Source organism: Apis florea, unplaced genomic scaffold (assembly GCF_048593485.1).
Source record: "Apis florea isolate Af1SG1 unplaced genomic scaffold, ASM4859348v1 contig_3078_pilon, whole genome shotgun sequence".
Lineage (NCBI taxonomy): Eukaryota > Metazoa > Arthropoda > Insecta > Hymenoptera > Apidae > Apis > Apis florea.
In genome coordinates this window covers 3,122,263-3,143,636 of record NW_028256702.1, presented here as the reverse complement: position 1 = coordinate 3,143,636, position 21,374 = coordinate 3,122,263, and the positions used below count along the sequence as shown (strand labels likewise).

The window sequence follows — 21,374 nt, the reverse complement described above, 5'->3', positions numbered from 1 at the left end:
TTTTTCTATTTTCTGTTTGATCAAGAGCCTGTCATCTATAATAAATCAATATCAATGATTTTTTATCATTCATGAATCTATAATTTTTTATCTTTGTTTCAAGTTTGTTTTATTTTAAAAATTTTGTGAATTTTTAATTCTATGGCAATAGTATATGTTTTAAGTCATATATTGCCTTCTATAGATTAAATCTCATTATTTTTCTTGTCATATTCATTAGATATTTAGATATTATGTTTTTTTTTTTAAATCTCCATGTAGAACAGCAATTTTTATATCGATTATTATCATGTGTATCATTTTCTTTGCAACCAATGTAGTAATCATTTTTACATTGATGAATAGATTAATAATTATGTCATAGTAATCTATTACAAATTTCTGTTCATAATTTTGTGGATTTTCAATCTCGTTTTGTATTTTTTATTCTTTTTAATTTTTAGAATTCATTTATTATATATTTGCTTTTTTTCTATCAATTTTCTAAATTTTGTTTTGTTTCAGTGATGATTTCTCTTTTTCTAGCTTTTTTTGGACTATTTATTATTTGTTGATATGTCAGATTTCAGAATAAAACTATTCTTTGAGAATAGTTCTGAAAGAATAATTCTTTTCCTTTAAGATTTTTTTCAATTCTTCTATAATATTTTCCCGATTCTTTTATAATTTCTTTTTCTATCATATCTAGTTTGATTTTTGTATTCTATTTTATTTTATTTCTTTTATTTTTTTAATATAATTAAGCATTTGCAATTTTCTTTTGTTTCGAATTTTATAATATATTTTTTTAGATTTCTTTAAATTTTACGTTTTTAGGATTTTTTTTTTTTTTTATTCCACTATCTTCATGCACTAAAAACATAAAACCAACAAACTTCAGTTTTTCAGTAAAATAAAGTTTGAGTTTTTTAATTTCTTTATTTACATATGTAATTTTAAATAATTGTATCTTTTGCTATTTTACTTTTTTATATATAATTTTCTTATTCACAATGCAGTTTGTTAAATATGTTGCAACATATTCTACATTTCTTTTTTTACATTTGAATCAAATAACAGATTATCCATCAATATTTTAGAATAATATTAGATATTATTTCTGCTTTCTCATTTTGTAGAATAGAAGATATTGAACTCTATATATTTCTATTATAACTTTTTTATAACTTATCTATTCTATTATTTTTTTTTTCATTTATATATTATTTTCTATTATCATTATCATATGTGTATTAATTTCAATCCATTCATGAAGTTATGGTATATAGTAATAAAATTGATTTATTATAAAGTTCGTTATTACAAAGTTCTAAACGATTAAGCGAGCTTGAAAAGAAGAGAAAATAATAATCGAGCATTTGTCTTGATATTCACATAAAATATTTGAGTATTGTATTTTCTTAGATTTTATAATATATCCTTATAATATAATCTCGATATAATAGAATGAATATAATAAAAAAATCAATGATAGTTCGCGATTAATACATGTGATTAATCTGATCATTTTCTTTTCTATAATCATTTTATTGAAATTCAAAATTCGCTAATGCAATAATATCCCAAGAATCTTTATTCTTATCTATTATATGACTTATTTTATTTTTGAGCTTGTTTTCTGCTCAAAAATAATTTTCTGTAATAATTTTCAATTGATTTATTATCTTCAGAAATATTACTTTTTATGTTTGATCTATTATTCTATTATTTTGCTTATAATAAAGTAAATTTTAAAAAATTTTTCTCAAAATATGAGAAAATTTTTTAAAATTTTCTTGAAATTTTTAATAAAATTTCCATTCTTAACTAATCTCTACATTCTGCTTATCCATTTTCAATACTTTCACATTGAAAAGTTCAAAATCTCAAATAAACTTATTTTGAATACATAATAAAAAAATAAAAAAAAAATGATAAGCGAGATAAAATAAGCCATTTTTTGTTTTAAATTTTCAATTTTATTTGTGAATAGAGGGATTACTATATTATATTATATGATATTATATTATAATTTTGAAAACAAAGCGTATGAAATATAATTGAGATGGTTAGATGATCGTACAATCACGTGATTTATCCTATATAATAGACAGTCGACTTTAATTTTTGAACAATTTTTAATTATATATTGAATTTTACATAATATAACCATACGTGATTGCATATATAATTGTTTATATAAAATATCTCAAAAGTCAATGAATTAACAAGACTTAATTGATGATTCCTGAGCTGATTTCAAGCAATACAAAATGCATAGACTTGTAGTACTGCGACACAAATTGAAACTAGTTCAAATAAAGAAATCAAAACAATATGTTAAGATAAATATATTAAATAATTATTGGATAAAAATTATATCGAATTATATTTAATTCATCAATAATAATAATCAAATCATCAAATTAGTTGTTATTCATATAGGATGAATAAATTGAATTTGTTCAAAATAAATAATGATAAAATTATGATACAAGATAAATATAAAGCTTTTTTAGCAAATAAATTATAAATAATATATATTTGATTAAAAAAGATTGAAAAAAATTCATTTTAAATTTTCGAGAATATTTGGACAAATTATATATTTGTGTTATAATAAAATTAAAATAATTTTTTAATAAAGTATGGCTATTAACATGAAATGAAATGAATAATGAAATTAAAAACAATAATCATCAAAAATGATTTACTTTTAAATAAAAAATGAATTAGAAAAATAAATTATCAGAAATATAAATATTTTATTTATTGCAAAAATGCAATCATTATTTAATGTATTTAAAAATTATTTAATATGAAAAAAATTTTTATATCAGAGTACAATAAATCAGAGTAATTTTTCAAATAATAATTTTATTTATGAAATTAATATTAATAAATAACGAATGACAGAAATTGAATAATTTTAATTTTTTTTTTATTTTTCTAATTTGCATTTTGATTATATCTCTATATTTATCTATATAAATTATGTCTCTAATTAATCATTTTTCCATGTAAATTATTATTAGAGTTAATTATTATTTTTATATACATATTTTACAAAGACGATATTTCATTTTTTAATATTTATATAGATCAATTGTATAATCATCTTATAAATTACAATCCTATTCTTAAAATTAATTCTTCTTAAAATTCTAAATTTATGAAATTTTTGTTTCAAATGAACACTAATTAATTTTATTTTTATTATTCTTGTCTTGTTTCAAGATTGCTGAATATTTTTGTTAGTGTCAAATATTATCAGTGTTATTTTTTATTCCTAAAATATTTAAAATTTTTTATAAAAGTATTCTAAAATAAAAATTTTGAAAATTAAAAATTCATGAATTTGTTTGAAAATTAAAAAAATATAACCTAAATGTTCAAGTGATAATTTAACAATATAACCATTTAACAAAACAAAATATTTTGTAGTATGAGATAGGTAAATGTAATCACTTATCTGATATATGTTATCAAAGTATCATCAATAATAACATCTCTTATATAATTATGTATCATCTTATAAGTTAATGATCTTTTATAGGTTTTTATTTATATACGTATAGATTTAAAATTTTTAACTAAAATGAAAGATCCTAAAACTTTTCAACAATCAAGAGTTTTAATATATGTAGATAAATAAAAAATTATTCATTATATTATAAATAATGAAAAAATTGATAACTGAATTATTATTAAGGGATATAGAAAAATTAATAAGTGAACAATTGAAAAAAATATCTAAAAAAGTTTATAAATTTCGCAAAAAGAAAAAATCCGATTGTTAAAGAAAAATATTCGATTAGATTTTACTAAAAAAAATAAAAAATAAAATTATTATATAATAGAAGTTCTTGAATATTGAGTACACAAAAAATAGAATTTTTTCATCCAAACAAACATTAAAACATGGAAATAATTTTCTAATGCAAAAATATATATATACCGACTGTTATATATATACCGAATGTTATAGATTTGTTGCACAAAATTTATGAAATTATGAACATAAAACATTTTAACAATATAAAAAAAGTTTCAAACACTGTTTGAATGGTTTTAGAAAAAGAATATCGTATTAATATAGACGATTTTTTTCTTCATGATTATTTTCTAAAAATTTTGTTACGTCGTTGATTTTTTACTATAATATATATATTTTTATATTTTTATTATTATCACATATAATATATATATAATTAAAATGCATTTAAATTTGATCATATGACATTGAAATAATTTTGAACATGGAAAAAATAAAATTTTGAAATGATATTAAATATATGAACTTATTATGTAATGTTACAAATAAAAAAGTAATGTCAACACTAATGCAAAAATTCATGAATTATTTATTAACATATAATAGATAAGTTTATCTATACCTCATAGTATTATTGGAAAAAGAATGATTAATATATCTATAAATGTTTTATAAATATAATAGACAAGAAATATTCTAAGTATAAGTATTAAGTATTCTAAAGACAAATTGAAACAATTTTTATTTATGATAAAATTAATTGATGTTTAAAGGAGCTATATGAATATACAAAGGATAATTTATTAATTAGAAATATTCATTTCTTCCTTTTTATATTGATATTGATGATGATTGAAATTTTATCAATATAAGAAATATTGAAGACAAAAAATATATAATACGAAGAAAATGTGCAAAAAGTTGATGTGATTGTTGAAAATCTGCATCGTTAATATCAAATAATATCAAACTAGAACGAAATTAGTATTGAATATTAAAATATATTGAATTAGCATGAAATATTGATTATATGTTTCAAATGAAAGAAATTCATCCATTTTGTTCATCTATTGATTCATAGCAAAAAACTTCATAAGTAGATATTTTCATATGAATATCATAGAATGTCATATTTTATAGATAAACATCATATAGATTTAAAAATGATGAAATATTTATTAGAAAAATAATATTTTTTTATGAGTCATTATTTACTAATAATAAACTAAGAATAATTTACATTGCATAGAAATATGCATAGAAATATGCATTGCATGAACACAGAAAATTTTAATTAAGATAAAGAAACAGACAAGCAAAAACAATGAACAATAAATGTTTGATATAATATTTTGAATAACAAAATTATTGATTATTATTCCATTGACAGTATATTGTCAATGGAATAATAAAAAATATGTAACATTTTTATTTAATGATCTCGATGAATAATTAAAAAATATATCATTAAATATTTATGAAAATATATAATACTAGCATATTATACAATTCATTTTTTCCAATCTATATAAGTTCTAATATAAAATTTAATTCATTGAATTGAATATAATCATAAAAAAAGAAATTGTGGAATATTTTATAAAATTATAAAATATAAAATTAAACGTATTGAAATAATTAAAAATAATTTTTAATTATTAATTTCTAGAAAATGTTTTTTATTCTAACCTTTCAATAACATAAAAAAGACAAAAATTATTTAAAATGATTGAATTGATGTAATTAAATAATATCTATCTCAAAATAATTTTTAATATCATATTGATGAAAGAATAGTTCTTTCATTATTTTTATTTATTAAGAAAATACTTTTATAAGAAAATACTACATATATAATATATATAGTTATAATATATATTATAATATATATATAAATTGTTATATATAAGATATCAATACATAAAGATATAAATATTATTAAAAAGAAAATAATTATTTTTTTTATTTGCGAAAAAATTTGAATTATAAAAATTAAAATTTTTGTTATTATACATGTAATATTAAATATTAAATATTACATATAATAATCTAGTATTGATATTTAATATATAATATTTATAATATATATATAATTTATTTATATATATATAAATAATATAATGTTAATGATAATTTATAATGTTTCTTAAATACATAATTTAAAATTTCAATAAAAATCATTTATTTTAATACAATTAATTAAAATTAAATATTATTTAAGATTTAAATAATATCTTTACTGCCAGACATTTAGAATTTTTTTTAAATAAATGGAAAAAATAATATTATATATTTTCTATTCTGTTTTATTTATAAATTAACGAACATCAAAATAAAATAATAAAATAATTAGTATTATTGTAATAGTAATTTAAAATAACATGAAATTTTGATATATAATTTTGAGAAGTCACAAAATTATAAAATATTTAATATTAAGTTAAATTAAGTCACAATCAAATATATCTTAATATATTTTACAATGATAAATATAATTATTAGTATATTAGTATAGTTTAGTCATATCATCATAACCTCATAAGTATATTTTTTATATTTAAATCTACAATATTGAATCTAATTTTCAAACGTTCTTTCTAATTGTAAAATTAATTCTAAGAATATGAGATTAAATTAGTCTCGATTATAAAAGTCAAATTTTTTTGATTTTTTTTTTTTTATTTTAATTTTTGTTAATGTATATAATAGTATTTCTTTCTTGGATATTTATCATAAAGTAACTAATCAAAATCAGAAAATAAAAAATCAAAAATTTTTCTATTCAAAGATACAAATTTGAAATTTTTATTCTCTTGCAACAAGAAAAAAGCAATGAAGAAAACGATATCTCTTCAAATAATATTTTCACATAATTTTGGAAATCGAGGAATAAATCAAATCATTAAAGAAATATAAATATTTGTGGAATATTCATTAGTCAATATCGCAAATAAAAATTCAACAAAATAAAACATAAAATAATATAAAATATAATAACACATTTTAATCAACATGTAATTTTATTCACTATAATTTGTTAAATGGAATAATTTTTACATTACGCGATGCAATGTATTTCTTATAAAATAGAAATTGATCAATTTACTTATAATATATGCAGATATATATATTATATATATAATTAAAACACTTTAAGAAGACGTTAGAATCTTAATATTTTTCATTCAATCTTATTTATCTTTTTTTGTGGTTAACAATCTTAATGCTGATTAGTGCTAGTTACCTGCTAGTTTTAAAAATATTGTTAATATTTAATATTAGATGTCTAATGTCTATTAGAGAATTCCTTTTAATCATTTGTCTTAATTCATAATACTAATATCTAAAAAAATTGTTTTTCATTTGCTGCATTCCTGTTGGATATTATTCGGTAAGTGGCAATAGTTATATAAGTAATAATAACTATATATATATAAGTGCAGTTAAAACCTCAATTATCTAAAATGATTATTCGATTATTCCTAATAATTTATTAATATAAATATTAAGATATACAAATTATAATAAAAGTTATGTAATAGTTTGAACAATGATATAAATGTTGAATAAAATTATTGGAAGAATTAAAAATTATTGAAAGATTTCTAACGAAGAAAATAATGAAAAATATAATATCTGAAGATAATATCTAATCTAAATGATATTCTTGCGTATTCTAAAGTATTCATTGCATCAAAGATAACCATTAGTATAAAGCAAAAAAAGTATTTCTAAGAAAATATTATTAATTTTGAAAAGTATTTGATAAGAATTTTAGCAACTTAAAAAGAGGAGAATAAAAATGGTTAAAACATGCAATATATAAATATGAATAAATAAAAAATAATATATAAAAAATTATAATTTTTCATATATAGTCATATGAATCATTCGATTATTCGAAAAATTCGATTATTTGATGATTTTGAAAGATTAGTTTGAATAATCGAGATTAATTCTATTGTATTAATAATAAAAAAAAAAGAATTTATACAGGATAGCTTATCAAATATTATCACTTCACTTTATTATTGATAGTGAAAAATTTTTTAGATAGAACTGAATAATTTAAAAAAAGAGATATTCTGATATTACGAAGTTTTTTTAGGCACAAAGAATATATAAAAGTCGTTAATGTTCTCTTAAATGTGATTATATTTTTTATTACATCATTTGATATAACTTTTATATTTTCTATATTTGATATAACTTTTATATTTTCTATAAAATATAAAAAAAATTAAAAATAAAGAATAAAAATCATTAATTTAGAATATTTTAATTCGAAATTTGTAAAATTTATTATATGAACAATTATAGACAAGAAACTTAATATAAACAAGGAAAACATGATAATAGAATATTGTTTCGCATATTTTTTGACTTTTATAGTAAAGTAGTAAATTTTACAAATTTCTCTTAAACTAATGATTGGATACATTTTAGATATATTAATATTTTTTTTGTAGAAAATATCAAGTTATAACTGATATAGTACAAAATATATGATTTTGTTAAAAATGTTAATTAATGATCTTCATATCTTTCCATTTACAAAAAAATTATTACTACAAAATATGCATTTTCTCTAACTATTCAATTCTATGTGAAACATTTTTTATTATAGATAATAATAACGATGAAAATCGAGATTGTAGTATCTGGTGAACCATCCTGTATATCTATTCCAATTCGCATGTTTTCGATTAAATTTCTTTATTAGTTTTAATTTTTAAATTTCTTTATAATTTTTTTTTTATAATATAAAACATTAAATTTTGTAAATAATTTGAATAATGAATCATATAAAAAGTTTAATTGATAAATTTCTGTGAATATTTCAGCTCTTCTCAACGATTCTTCAGTCTTAATTGAAGGAGTGTTGTTTCGAGCGCGATACCTCGGATCTACTCAACTTGTTTGCGAAGGAGAACCCACCAAATCTACACGTATGTGCCAAGCAGAAGAAGCTGTATCTAGGATAAAGGTACGCTTGTTACTATCATATTCTATGTTTATATTTTAAATATAAGTTTTTTATAATTTTTCGTTTCTCATCTGTAAAATTATATTTTTATTTCTTTAATATCAAATTTTCTTTAACTATTCCACATTAAATTAATCTAATTTAGAAATTAAATTTTTTGAAAGCATATCCTCATGTTTTAATATCTTCATCAAATGATATATAAAATATGCATATTATATTTTAATATTGAATTAAACAATCTTTTTACAAAAGTTAGAAATTAGAAAGTTATAATTAACATTATTAAAGTTATACGACATCTTATATTTTCATTGTTTTATAATTTTAGAATTACATTCGAGATTATATTTTCGTTGTAATTTTATTATCAATTAATATTTTGTATGTATCAACAATTTTTTATTTAAATAATTGTATATGCTCGATCATTTTTCAGATAATACTTTTTTGAAATTAAATAAAATATAAAATATTATATTTATAATATTATTTTTTTAATTAATTTTTATATAATATTTATGTATACTATTATCTTATATTTCTATTTTTGCTTAATTTTCAATGATAATAATAATTCTATTATTAGCTATTCATAAATTAAGACATATAAAATGAGATATATAAATATTATAAGCTTGCAATTATTGCAAATAACGATGTACTTTTCTATCTTAAATTAAATAATTTATATACTAATCATTTAAAAATTTTTAAAAAATTGGTTCTAATAAAAGATCTTCTTTTGCATTTTTTTTTTTTTTAAATAGAATCATTATTTAGATAGCTGTTATCATACATAATATGAACTTAAAATCATTAATCAATTGTCATTAAATTTCCATAGTTAACTTAACGAAGAATATTATATATATGTACAAAAGAAATTTTAGATTTGATTTTAAAAATCAAAAAATATAAAAACTTTTCTATTCTGTTTTTGAAAATTATTTCATTAAATAATTCATTTCAAAATTCAAAATATTCATTTTTTTAGTTACATGTATAGTATTGAATAAAAATATAATTCTATCTTCTATTTATATATTTCGTGAGTTAAAAGTTATTATTTCAAAGAAAAAAATTACATTTTATGTTGTATACAATTATGAAAATGAGTATATGAAACTTTAAATCTTATAAAATATATAATAAAAGACTTATGTATAATGTATAATAAAGAGTACATAAGAAAGTATTAATATTCTAATATTATTTAGATAATGCATTTTAATTTTTTTATTATATTTTCTTTTAATTTATTAATGTTGATAATTGAATTGATTTTTACTTGCTTTAAATATTTTTTAAATCACACAAAATATTTTTAATAATATTAGATTGATGATAAATGAATCAACTATTTTAAAATTTTCATATCTTTTGAGTTAACTTTTGCAATATGAATAATAACATTATTTTTCTAAAAAATGAAGTCACTATCTATAATATAAAGTGCATTCTTATTTAATTATTTAATTATTATATCTATTTGATGTTTTTGATTTTACGCCTAATATATTGAATTATATATTGAATGATGAAATTATTTGTTTTCTCACATCATCGATATGACGATCTAAACATAGTTTTTCGTTTCTTAAATCATGGAAATTTAATTTTTTCATTTTATGTTTTCATTAATATGTTTTATTGTATTACGACATATATTGCCTTGTTATATTACAAACGTTTCTTAAATTTGTATATACCTTTGCTTCTTCAACAATTTACCTTGCAGTATATCTTCTTCATATTCGAAATAATTTATAAAACGCAAAAATTTGTTTTTATAAAAATCTAAAAATAATATTATTCATAAATAAAAAGTTTTCATATTTATTTTTATTTGTAGTCAAATAGCTATTGAAAAAAATCTGGATAAAAAATAAGAATAGAAAATATATTTTTTAATTTTATCGATCAAAATTTCATGTCTATATTCTTTCTCCTACTTTTTCATTGTTCTATAAATTTGTGTTTTTTAAAAATAGCATGGAATCTATAAATTTAAAATATACATTTTCTTGTTTCAAATATACGAAATATATAAATATAAGATGTAAACTATCTTATATTTTTGTTCATATTGTATTTATACAATATAATTAATACTTAAAAACATAGATATGTTCTTTTCATATAATGTTTCAATATAATTCTTTAATATATGTTTTATATTATTATAATAATATGTATAAAATGTAATATGTAGAAAAATTATTTCAAATAATTGTTATTATGTTTAATGTCTATCCATTTACAAGATGTTAATTCAGGAATATTTTTAAAGATCGATTTAGATAAAGAAATTAAAATAAACATAAAATTTGACATATATAAATATCGATTAAGATTACATTTATTAAATTATAAACATTTAAAATTTGCAGTTTCATTCTATTTCTGTTTTTTATTTAAATTTGCAAACTTCAATTGCTTATAACTTAATAAATAAGTTAAATCGATTATTTCTATGTATACATATATAGAAATTTATGTTTGTTTTACAATCGACTATATACATTTATTAATTTTATGAAAAATATATTGATATTTATATTATGCAATTATTCTGTATCTATAATTATAAATTAAATCATATATATTAAATCTTATTTTATGAAATCATTAAAAATAAACTCAAAGAAAAAAGTTAATAAGATAATATATATATATGTTACTTTTTCACTTTTTATTATCTGTTTTCAATTCTTGAAATAAGATATATAAATTCTTACATCTTAAAAACTTGGAAGTTATAAGTTTGCAATATATACAATATTATCCGCTTAAGTATGACAAGAATCCATGTTATAACATGGATATGTAACGTAATATGTTATATTATTATGATATAATATATAATATAATATTATATTATTATAATATTATATGTAATATAATAATAAATATATAACATATTATATTATTTATTTAGGAAAGTGTATTCTAAAAATTCTTCTTATCGTATGTATCGAAAGTGAGACTAAGAAACAGAATAAATAAAGCATATTTCGTTTTATCGTTGTTTTGAGCCCGAAATAAAACAAAAGAAGTTCTAATAATTGATAGTAGGGATAATTTCCTGATAAGAAATATTTAGGAAAAAAATATGAGATATTTAAAAAACACACACACACACACACACACACACACACACACACACACACACACACACACACATCGTATTATAGACTTTAGAGTAAAAAATGAAATGATAAAGCAATCGCACAATGAAGCATAAATTTTAAAATTATTCATATTCATATTCATTTTGTATAATTAAATAAGTATAATTTTTTTATAAATATAAATATGTACATAATCTATGATTAATTTCAAAAATAAATGAAAAAAATTAAATAAAACAAAGATAGGAGAAAATAATTATCACAAAAATTTTTATCAATTTCGAATATTGAAACAGCTATAAAAAATACATGAACATGTACAAGATATACAGAATAATAATAAATTGATAAAATATCTTTAGATCGATTTTAGAAAACGAAAACAATATGATATACGGTAATTCAAATTTTATATAGAAATGCAAATAATTTTTCAGACAAAAAATATTATAATTATATAAAAAAAGATTTTTTTATATAATTTCATATTCAATAAATCATAACTTTATATTACTAAATATCATGATTTTTTGTTACTAATACAAATCCTTGACATAATATAATATAATAAACATAATGAAATGAAATTCAATTGTGAATATCTGCAGATTATGAGCAAATCGTGATTAGAAAATTACGTGCTTCACTTTTGATTGTGTGATTAAGTCTTCTAATATGAATTATATATTATATATTACAAAACAGCTACAGTGTGAAACGTTATAATATGAATTGCTGAACATTGATTGTTATTGAAATTAAATATATCGACTAAACGAATTTTGATATCGATTTATAAAATTTATAAAGTTTTTGTAAATATTCAGAAATTTTGTTTTATTCTTTATTCTTCTTTTCGTTTTTAAATTTTTCTTTCTGTTTTTCTTCTTTTTGGAAAATAATTTTTTTGCATCGATAAATTTCCGGTTAAAATATCTAATTGACATTTATATTTTTTAAAATATCTAAAAAATAATCTTCTTTCTTGATTAAGAATTCTAAATAGAAACTCTTTTTTACTCTTGAAATTTCCAATTTTTAATAAAAAATTATATCTTCTATAATTTTATATATATATATAATATTTTTTCTTAGAAATCAAAAAAACATTTTTGGGAAAATGTTGTAATAAATATTTACGAACAAAGTAAAGACACTAAATGTATGGACGTTAATTTAAATTAGAACACAAGATGAATTAAGTGATCAGGTCTGAGATACAGTTGAAAAGAAGTATTTGAGTTGTTCGCCTCTTTTCATGTTATTATTTATGTCATATCATTGATTATATCTATTTCTTATATTATCTTATAATATTTTCTTAGAACATTTTATTGCAATAATTTTTTTAATAATAGTGCTTTAACACTCAATTTTTTGCCCACTATGTTCATTCCTATCTCTATTGTTGTTATTTAAATTTTTGAAAATTTTTGCAATCATCTTTAAACATTTTAAAATAAAAATTTGATACTTGCAATTAAATCCGAGTTTGTTAGCTCATTTCTTTTCTTTTGTTTATTTATTAAATTATTAATAAATTATGTGATGTTTAATTATTGTATCGCATGTATCGATTATTAGTATTTTATTCATTTCTATTCTTTTTTGAATTATCGCTCTTAAAAATTAATTTTCCTGTCCGAATAAATGTCCATTTTATTTACAGACGCCAAAATGAATACTATTATATTTATAATAATTATATAACATAGGGATTTTTCTACTAATGTATATATAATTCTTATCAATCCTATAATTCTTCATCAAAATAGGAAAAATATATATTTTATTATTATTATTATTTTATAAAATATTTTTGATAAAATGATAAGAATATGAATGTATTAAAAAATTTAACACAAGACTGAAATAATCAATTGAATTTTTGTTTTCTGTTCAATATTTCTTATTTTAAATTACATACATTTCGATTATATCAGTATATCCATTGAAAACTGTATAAATGTTTTAATTTTTTCTACACCTACTGATGTTTTGGAATACTTTTTATTGATTGCAGAATTGGGTATTAATCTCTTAAAAAAATTAAAAATTTTGAATTTGAAAAGTTAAGTAATTCTTTATTAAAATGCTTGAATAACATTTATTTGTAACTATTATAGTTGATTCACTCTTCATATAATTATTGAAATAAGTTATTGAAGTAATTTTATTCTTAACTTCAAATATAAATTTTGCCTATTTATGATTGAATGTTCTTCGAATATAATTATTTTGATTAATGAATAACTTTGTTTTATAAGAATTTTTATACGAAGATTATTTGACTACTTTATTAAAAAAATACGTTTAAATATTATTTTATTAAATATTATTAATAAATTAATATTATTATAATTTTATTTTCAGTCACGGTTTTAATAGTTATATATAAAGCAAACAGCTTTATCTTCACTTTAATTCATTTGTTTGTTATATCAAATATTTGTATAGAATAATAAAAGCGAAAGTAAAACTATAAAAAAATTATAATTAAGGTTTACTAAAATTAATAAATATTCTGCAAATTAATAATTTTTCTTCTTCATTTGTAAATATTTTTGACGTTATGAAATTTGGATAAAAAATTGTATTTTTATTATTTTTATATTTAATTATATATTTAGATAAAGTTATTTTATTGATTTTGTATTTTTTAGTCATTTTTATTTATTTTCATTAATAATTTTCAATACAGCATTTTTAAATCAGGTGAATTTATTTGACAACTTTTAAACTTTCATTTAAACGACATTTATTAAAATATAAATTTCACATTATAATTTGTTTGTTGAATATCTATTATGAATTATGCAAAGTTAAATTATTTATTATAATATGTATCAAACCATCCTTGAATATATATTTTATATCTTTCCAATTTTAAAACAATAATTCTAACAATATTTAAACTTAAACTGAAAGAAATAAAAGTAAAATTAATGATATTTCATAAATATATCAATATATAGTAATAAAAACCTTATATAAATTAAGTACATATGAAAAAACTTATATTTTTCAGCATGAAAATGAATCCCTTTAAATAAAATAATTTTACGTTAATAAATTTGCTTAAAACAATCTTAATATAATATCTATACAGAATATTCGATATTGAAGCATTTCTCTTTTGTTTTTAATCTGGAAAATAAAAATGTATCAAATTTTTCTATCTATCAATCCTCTCCAATCTTTCTATATTATATATTTATATATTTGTGATAGATAATATATAATATTATTTGTAATAGAAATATAAATATTGAATTTTCATTATTCAAATAGTAAATTTCAATTATTTTGTTGCACTGTCTTTATAATAAAAAAACATTTAATTTGATTCACACATGATTATATCATTTTCATTGAAAAACTTTTAACAAAAAAATTAAACATATATAAATTTACATATAAACGTATATATAAACATTAAAATTTTATTTTTCTTATTTCAGTAATAAATCATAATGTAGTTTTCATCTTTTTCTTATAAATATTTGTCGTATAATTATACGTCATGTAAATTTCTTACACAAATAAAAATAATTAAATATATACACGAATAATTAAAAATATAATTATTATGCAATAATAGTATCAATGTTTGCAAATCAAAATTTGAAGAGAAATTCTAGCTTCTATGCATTTTGGAAAAATTGATAAATTAAATGTAATATAATAATCTACGATTTTATGTGTTAATTGCTTTTATGGATATATATATTGAAAGAGAGATATTTCTTTTCTATTTACAATTAAACATAGTTTGTCTATATATGAGATAATAATAGATTATTATTCTATTTGAAAATTCTCGATTATTTATCAATTCTAAAAATAAAAGATACTACTTAATTTGGCTAATGTGATACTATACTATTTTTTAATTATTACTAACATCTTCTATTTTAGCATTCAAAGAATTAAATAGAGGAAAGGAAGAATGTATAAAACTTAAGATTCGATCAGTATAGAGTTATAAATCATAACTCTAATATCTAAACCAAATTTCCAAATTGGAATTTTCTTTTCAAGAGAAAATTCGCATTTAATATTAGTTTATTGTTTAACATGAATAAATCAATCAAAGATTTATCTAATCTTTCAATTCTAATATTTATCGCATCAATATCTTCTTCTATTGTTCTTTTTCTTTATTTTTCTATTATAAAATACAAAAAGAAAAATTTACTTTCATTAATTTATATGAAAACTATATTTTTTATTTTATTTATAAATGATATTGCATTTTATTATATTTTTCATGATTTGTCAATTTTAGAATTAATTCTACTGTAAAAAGTTTTTTGTAATTTGAACGTGCAATAAATTTTATTTGGAAAAGATATTCTATAGAAATAGACTTAAAGTATTTAATTTATTGAAGAAAAAATATTAAGTATTTAAAAAAAAAAAGATGGTTTCAAATTCATTGATAGAACATCCTCGACAATACGAAAATTTTATTTTAAAATAAATTATTGAGTAGGATCGATTATAAGTTTAAGTAGCATTTAAAAATTAAGGGTATATAATTTTTGAAATGAATATCTTCATAAATTGTAATTTATCTATTATGTTGTTTTTTCTAGCTATTATTATTAATAAATGATATAAATTTTATATTTGAGTCTTGCCATTAAAACGGATTTGATTATTTATCAAATAATTACCTTTCTTTTGAGCACTTTTTGAAAGAATTGCTGATTATTTCTGATTTTATTTTTGATGTTTTTAAGAATGTACATTTTTTTTTTTTTTTGCGAATTTTTTCTTATTTATTCAATCTATTATTTAATATTCAAGTATTCTTTTATTTCGTATTTCAATTTTAGAAATAATATATATAGTATAAGTAATTTCTTTGATCTATTTAGAATTCTTGCCTAAAAAATTTTTAAAATTTGCTCTTTTATTTACTATTTTTGTTCTATTAAAATTTTTTTTAATTAAGATTTCTTTCTCTAAAAACTTGAGAACATTGAGAACATTGATGAATTTATGTTGTAAATTAAGAGAATAATTATTAATTTTTTTAAAGTAAATGACTAGCTATTTAGAATAATTATGATGCAATTTTATTTCATGTACGTATTTTATTACTTTTTATTACTTTCAATACTTTTTAAATTATTATGAATTATATTCAATTATTTTTGCAAATTTATTAATAAGAATAATGATATTGATAAGAATAATGATATTGATAAGAATCTTTTGTCTCTTGTATATAATTCGTCATAAAATTTTTTGTCATATTTTGCAAATTCAATGATCATTATTTTATTGACTCGTATTTCGTGCAAATTCTTATATACATTTCATACTATTTTGTGTTGATTTTACAAAGAATATGTTTTAATATCTCTAAAAAACATTCTTTTCAAAATTTTCTGTTCGTTGAATTATGATGCTTCATTAAATTCTTCTCTTTTTATCGAAAACAATGTCATTTTCTATTTTTGCTACATCACTGTGTGAGATATATTCTTATTAGAAACTTCACAATTATTTAATATCACCATTTATTATTTTGTAAAAAATATTATTATCATTTATCAATTAGATTTATTATTTTATTTTTTGACATTGTAAGATAATTATTTTAAAATATTATAACATTTTTAAGTGATAATTTTTCGTACTTAAAATCAAATTTCTTTTTATTTCTTTTAATATATTAAAATCTAAACTGAACGACTTTAAATATTGCATAAATATGCAAATATGCTTGAACTGATTATTCGAAAAACCATCTACTATCGTAGGATTGTAATTTATATTATGAGCTTTGATTTATTTTAACTGTTTGCAGTTAATTAATCACTATAATGATTCTAATGATCTATACTTTGATGCGAATTGTATCGTTGTTGAATTCTAACTGATTTGATCTAGAAAACTGTTACCGGTTTGTTTTTCTTCCAATCATTACTTTTCGAGAAAAGTGGTGGGGATTAGAGGGACCAATAGTCGTGTTGAAGAACGGTTTCGAAGGATGGGTCCTCGCGGAATCGTATCGCAACACATGGAGATCGAGACATTTGTGCTCGCTTCCATGATCTGTCGTACTAGGCGCGCAAGTGTAACTTGCGAAGTGGCCATTGCTGTTATATTTAAATTGAGGATTTGGAAAGCATTAGGGAACTGTATCTGCTCATAAATAATTGATAGAGTATTGAAAATATTCAAGTTGTTGAAAATAAAATCCGGGCTATCTAACCGTTTCACAAATCTTCACAAATCAATTTGTCCTTAATCTAATAAATATACATTCTATTAGTTTCGATTAAATATCATTGAGAAATTACATTTTTAAATATTCAACTCAATTATTGCTATAATTAATATAATATACAATCCGTAAACATCCGAGAATGATATGCAAGAATCCAAGGATCGCTATCTGTGAATATTAAAAAAAGGTTCTATCTTTCATTATTTATTCTATCAAAGAATAAAAAATTTTCCCTCTCAATTAGTGTATTCTTCAGAGCTCAATGCAAAAGAATGAAAATAGGATAATTGATAGAGGAAAGTGGTGATGTAAAATTTGAGAACGAAAAGGAATTTATTATCTACAATACAATACAATATAGAATAATATAAAAAATTTATATATAATTTATTATATAATTTATATATAATTTAACTCAGTTTTTTTTATAATTTTGTTTACAATTTATTTCCACGCGAAAATCCAAATTATTGTTGTAATTTTTAAATATATATATAAGTTTTGAATAATAATCAAATATCATAAAATTTTAATAAATTAAAATTAAAAATTCATTTTTTTTTTGTTTCATTTATTGTTACTTAGAGTTTTTTTTGCAAAATTACGTAAAAATACAAAATACAAAAAAATTTTACATTTATATTTATACAAATATTTTATATTTATTTGTTTTTTTATGGAAATTATTATTTATAAGATGGACAAAGGTATAAGTTTAATTATAAAAGTTGTATAATTTATTTATAATAAAAATTATTCTTAATAATTGAAAATTGATTCATGATGTAAAATTAATTAAACAATTTTCATTTTTCTATTTTTTTGAAGTTTTTCTATTATTTCTAGATTTTTTCACATGTTAGCAATTGTTATTCTTAATTCTTTGATTATGGAATTATTTTTATATATTCTTCAAAATACATACACTTCATATTCTTCAAAATAGATTTTCGATAGAATTTACATTCACGAAAATGATAATATTTTATATATAATACATATAAAATTTTCCGGCTATATTAAATTTTGAATATTATGATCTCTGAGTTTGAATGCTATTACACGGCAAGTAAAAATATTATCTGATTGAAATTTAAATATTGTCATTATTTTTTTTATAATATATGGATGTTTTAAGAAAAAATTTTGATAAAACATAAATAATCTCAGCATTTGTTTTTTGATCTAAGTAGATTCTAATAGTTCTTTATTTAAACTTATTATTTCATTGTTTGGAGAAAAATTCTTCTGTTTTCAAATTAATTTTTTCAAATTAGTAACTCTCTTCATTGATATTATTTATATTTTATATTATATTTATCTATAAATATAATATAAATCCGGAAAAGTTCACCACTTTTGAAAAATAATTATAGCATTGTTTTTTTTCAAGAATTTTATTATTTTAAGAATTATTTTTACAAATAAAAACATTACTTAATAAATAATTTATTTTCATTTTCAGTGAAAAATATAAATATTGTAAATCAATTTCAGCGACATATTCAAATTAGATCATTTACCGAATAAAATTAACATTGAAAAATAACAAAAAGAATATAATTTATAAAAGTGTTTTATAAATTAATAATAGTAATAATAATAAATGAGAAATATAATAAATTAATTATTATTTTGTATATAAAAATTAATTTAAAGGAAAATAAGTTTTAATATATGAAAGATATTTATAATTATAAAAAAATAATTTTGCAAAAATATTTTTTTCAAAAAAAATTTTTGCAAAATTATAAAAAATAATAAATAAATCTATTAATTTTCTTTTTTTAAAAAATTTATAAGACCGATCATATTTTTTCCATTTTTCTTGATTTTTTTTATTTCATATAATTTTTATATTTTCTTCATTCTATGTAATTTTTCTACTTTTCTTTCTAAATTATCTATTTCTTTCGTATTACCTTTTTTGGATATAATTATTCAATTCCTAAACAAAAATTTAAACACAAATAATCAATTGCACATATTTTTTTTTGTCTCTATTTAAACTTTTAAAATTTCGCTTCCATTTACGATATTAATATTTAAACATAAAATTATGGGAAGAAATTAATAAGAATAAAATATAAAAATATTATTATTAAAACATTCTTAATGTCATAATATTTAAAGAATAATTTTGAAAACACGAATCTGAGGAAAATAATAGAAAATGAATATTTTTCAAATTTCATTTCACTTCAAAATATCTCGTATTTTAAATAAATATAATTTTAAATAAATTTTCAAACATAATTAAATAATTCTCTAATATATAAAATATGTAATAAAAGCTGCAACAACTTTAAAGATTAGTAAAGAAAAAAAATAATACATATTATAAGATAAAAATTAATTAATCATCCTATAATTATAACTCAACAAAATTAATCCGAACAGAAAATTGAAATTTGTTAAGGATTACGTTGAAAAATATTTTTACCATATTATATTATTTTTAACAATAAAATTTAATATAGAGATAAAATTAGATCCAAAATATGTGCACGTTAAAAAATAGGCATAAAATAACAATACATGAGTTCAATTGAGAATGATTAGTTTATTTTTTATTAAAGATGTAATAATGAAATAGTTTGTTTGAATATTTTTAAAATAGAATTTAAAAAAAAAATAAACAAAAATTAAAATTTGGAAAAAATCACCATATTGACAATTTCATATTACATAGAATATATCTCTATTATTTATATTTAATTATATAATAATTAATATTATATATAATCGGTCGAAAAAATATTGATACATATTTTAAAATATAATTTTTTTAAAATTGAACTTGATTTTTTTTAAAAATTAAATAGAATAATTTATTAGATAACATGTAAAAAAATTAAGTCCAAAAAAATTATCATGTTTTAAAGAATATGCCAATATTTTTTTGACAGACAATATATTGCATGCTCTCTTATAATCTTTAAATTTCAATTTCATCGAACATTTATAAGTTGAAAATCGAACTGTATTCAAAATCATCATTTTCTGAAAAACAATAGTTAAAACAAATTTTTATAGTTTTTATAGTTTATATTTATAGTGTAAAAAATTACAAATGTCAATGTAATTTACATGTCAATGTCAATGTTTATTTTGATAAAATCAAATATTAATGTTTTGTTATTTTTCTTGGTTATATATTATTAAAAATGCAATTTATAAGTATAATATGCTAAAATTATAAACTCAATAATCACAATTTATAAAAAAAAATCAATCAATATCATTTTTTTAATT

At 18.1% G+C, this 21,374-nt stretch overlaps 1 protein-coding gene across 2 annotated transcripts in view; it reads left to right on the top strand.

Annotated features, from left to right (window-relative positions):
- The window catches only part of LOC100868101 (uncharacterized), a 120,691-nt gene that overhangs the window by 48,695 nt on the left and 50,622 nt on the right, over window positions 1–21,374 (top strand). For both annotated transcript variants that reach the window (XM_086908511.1, XM_086908512.1), the window contains exon 13: window positions 8,599–8,741. In XM_086908511.1, the coding sequence (XP_086764637.1) occupies window positions 8,599–8,741 (143 nt within the window). The remainder of the gene's footprint in view (window positions 1–8,598; window positions 8,742–21,374) is intronic.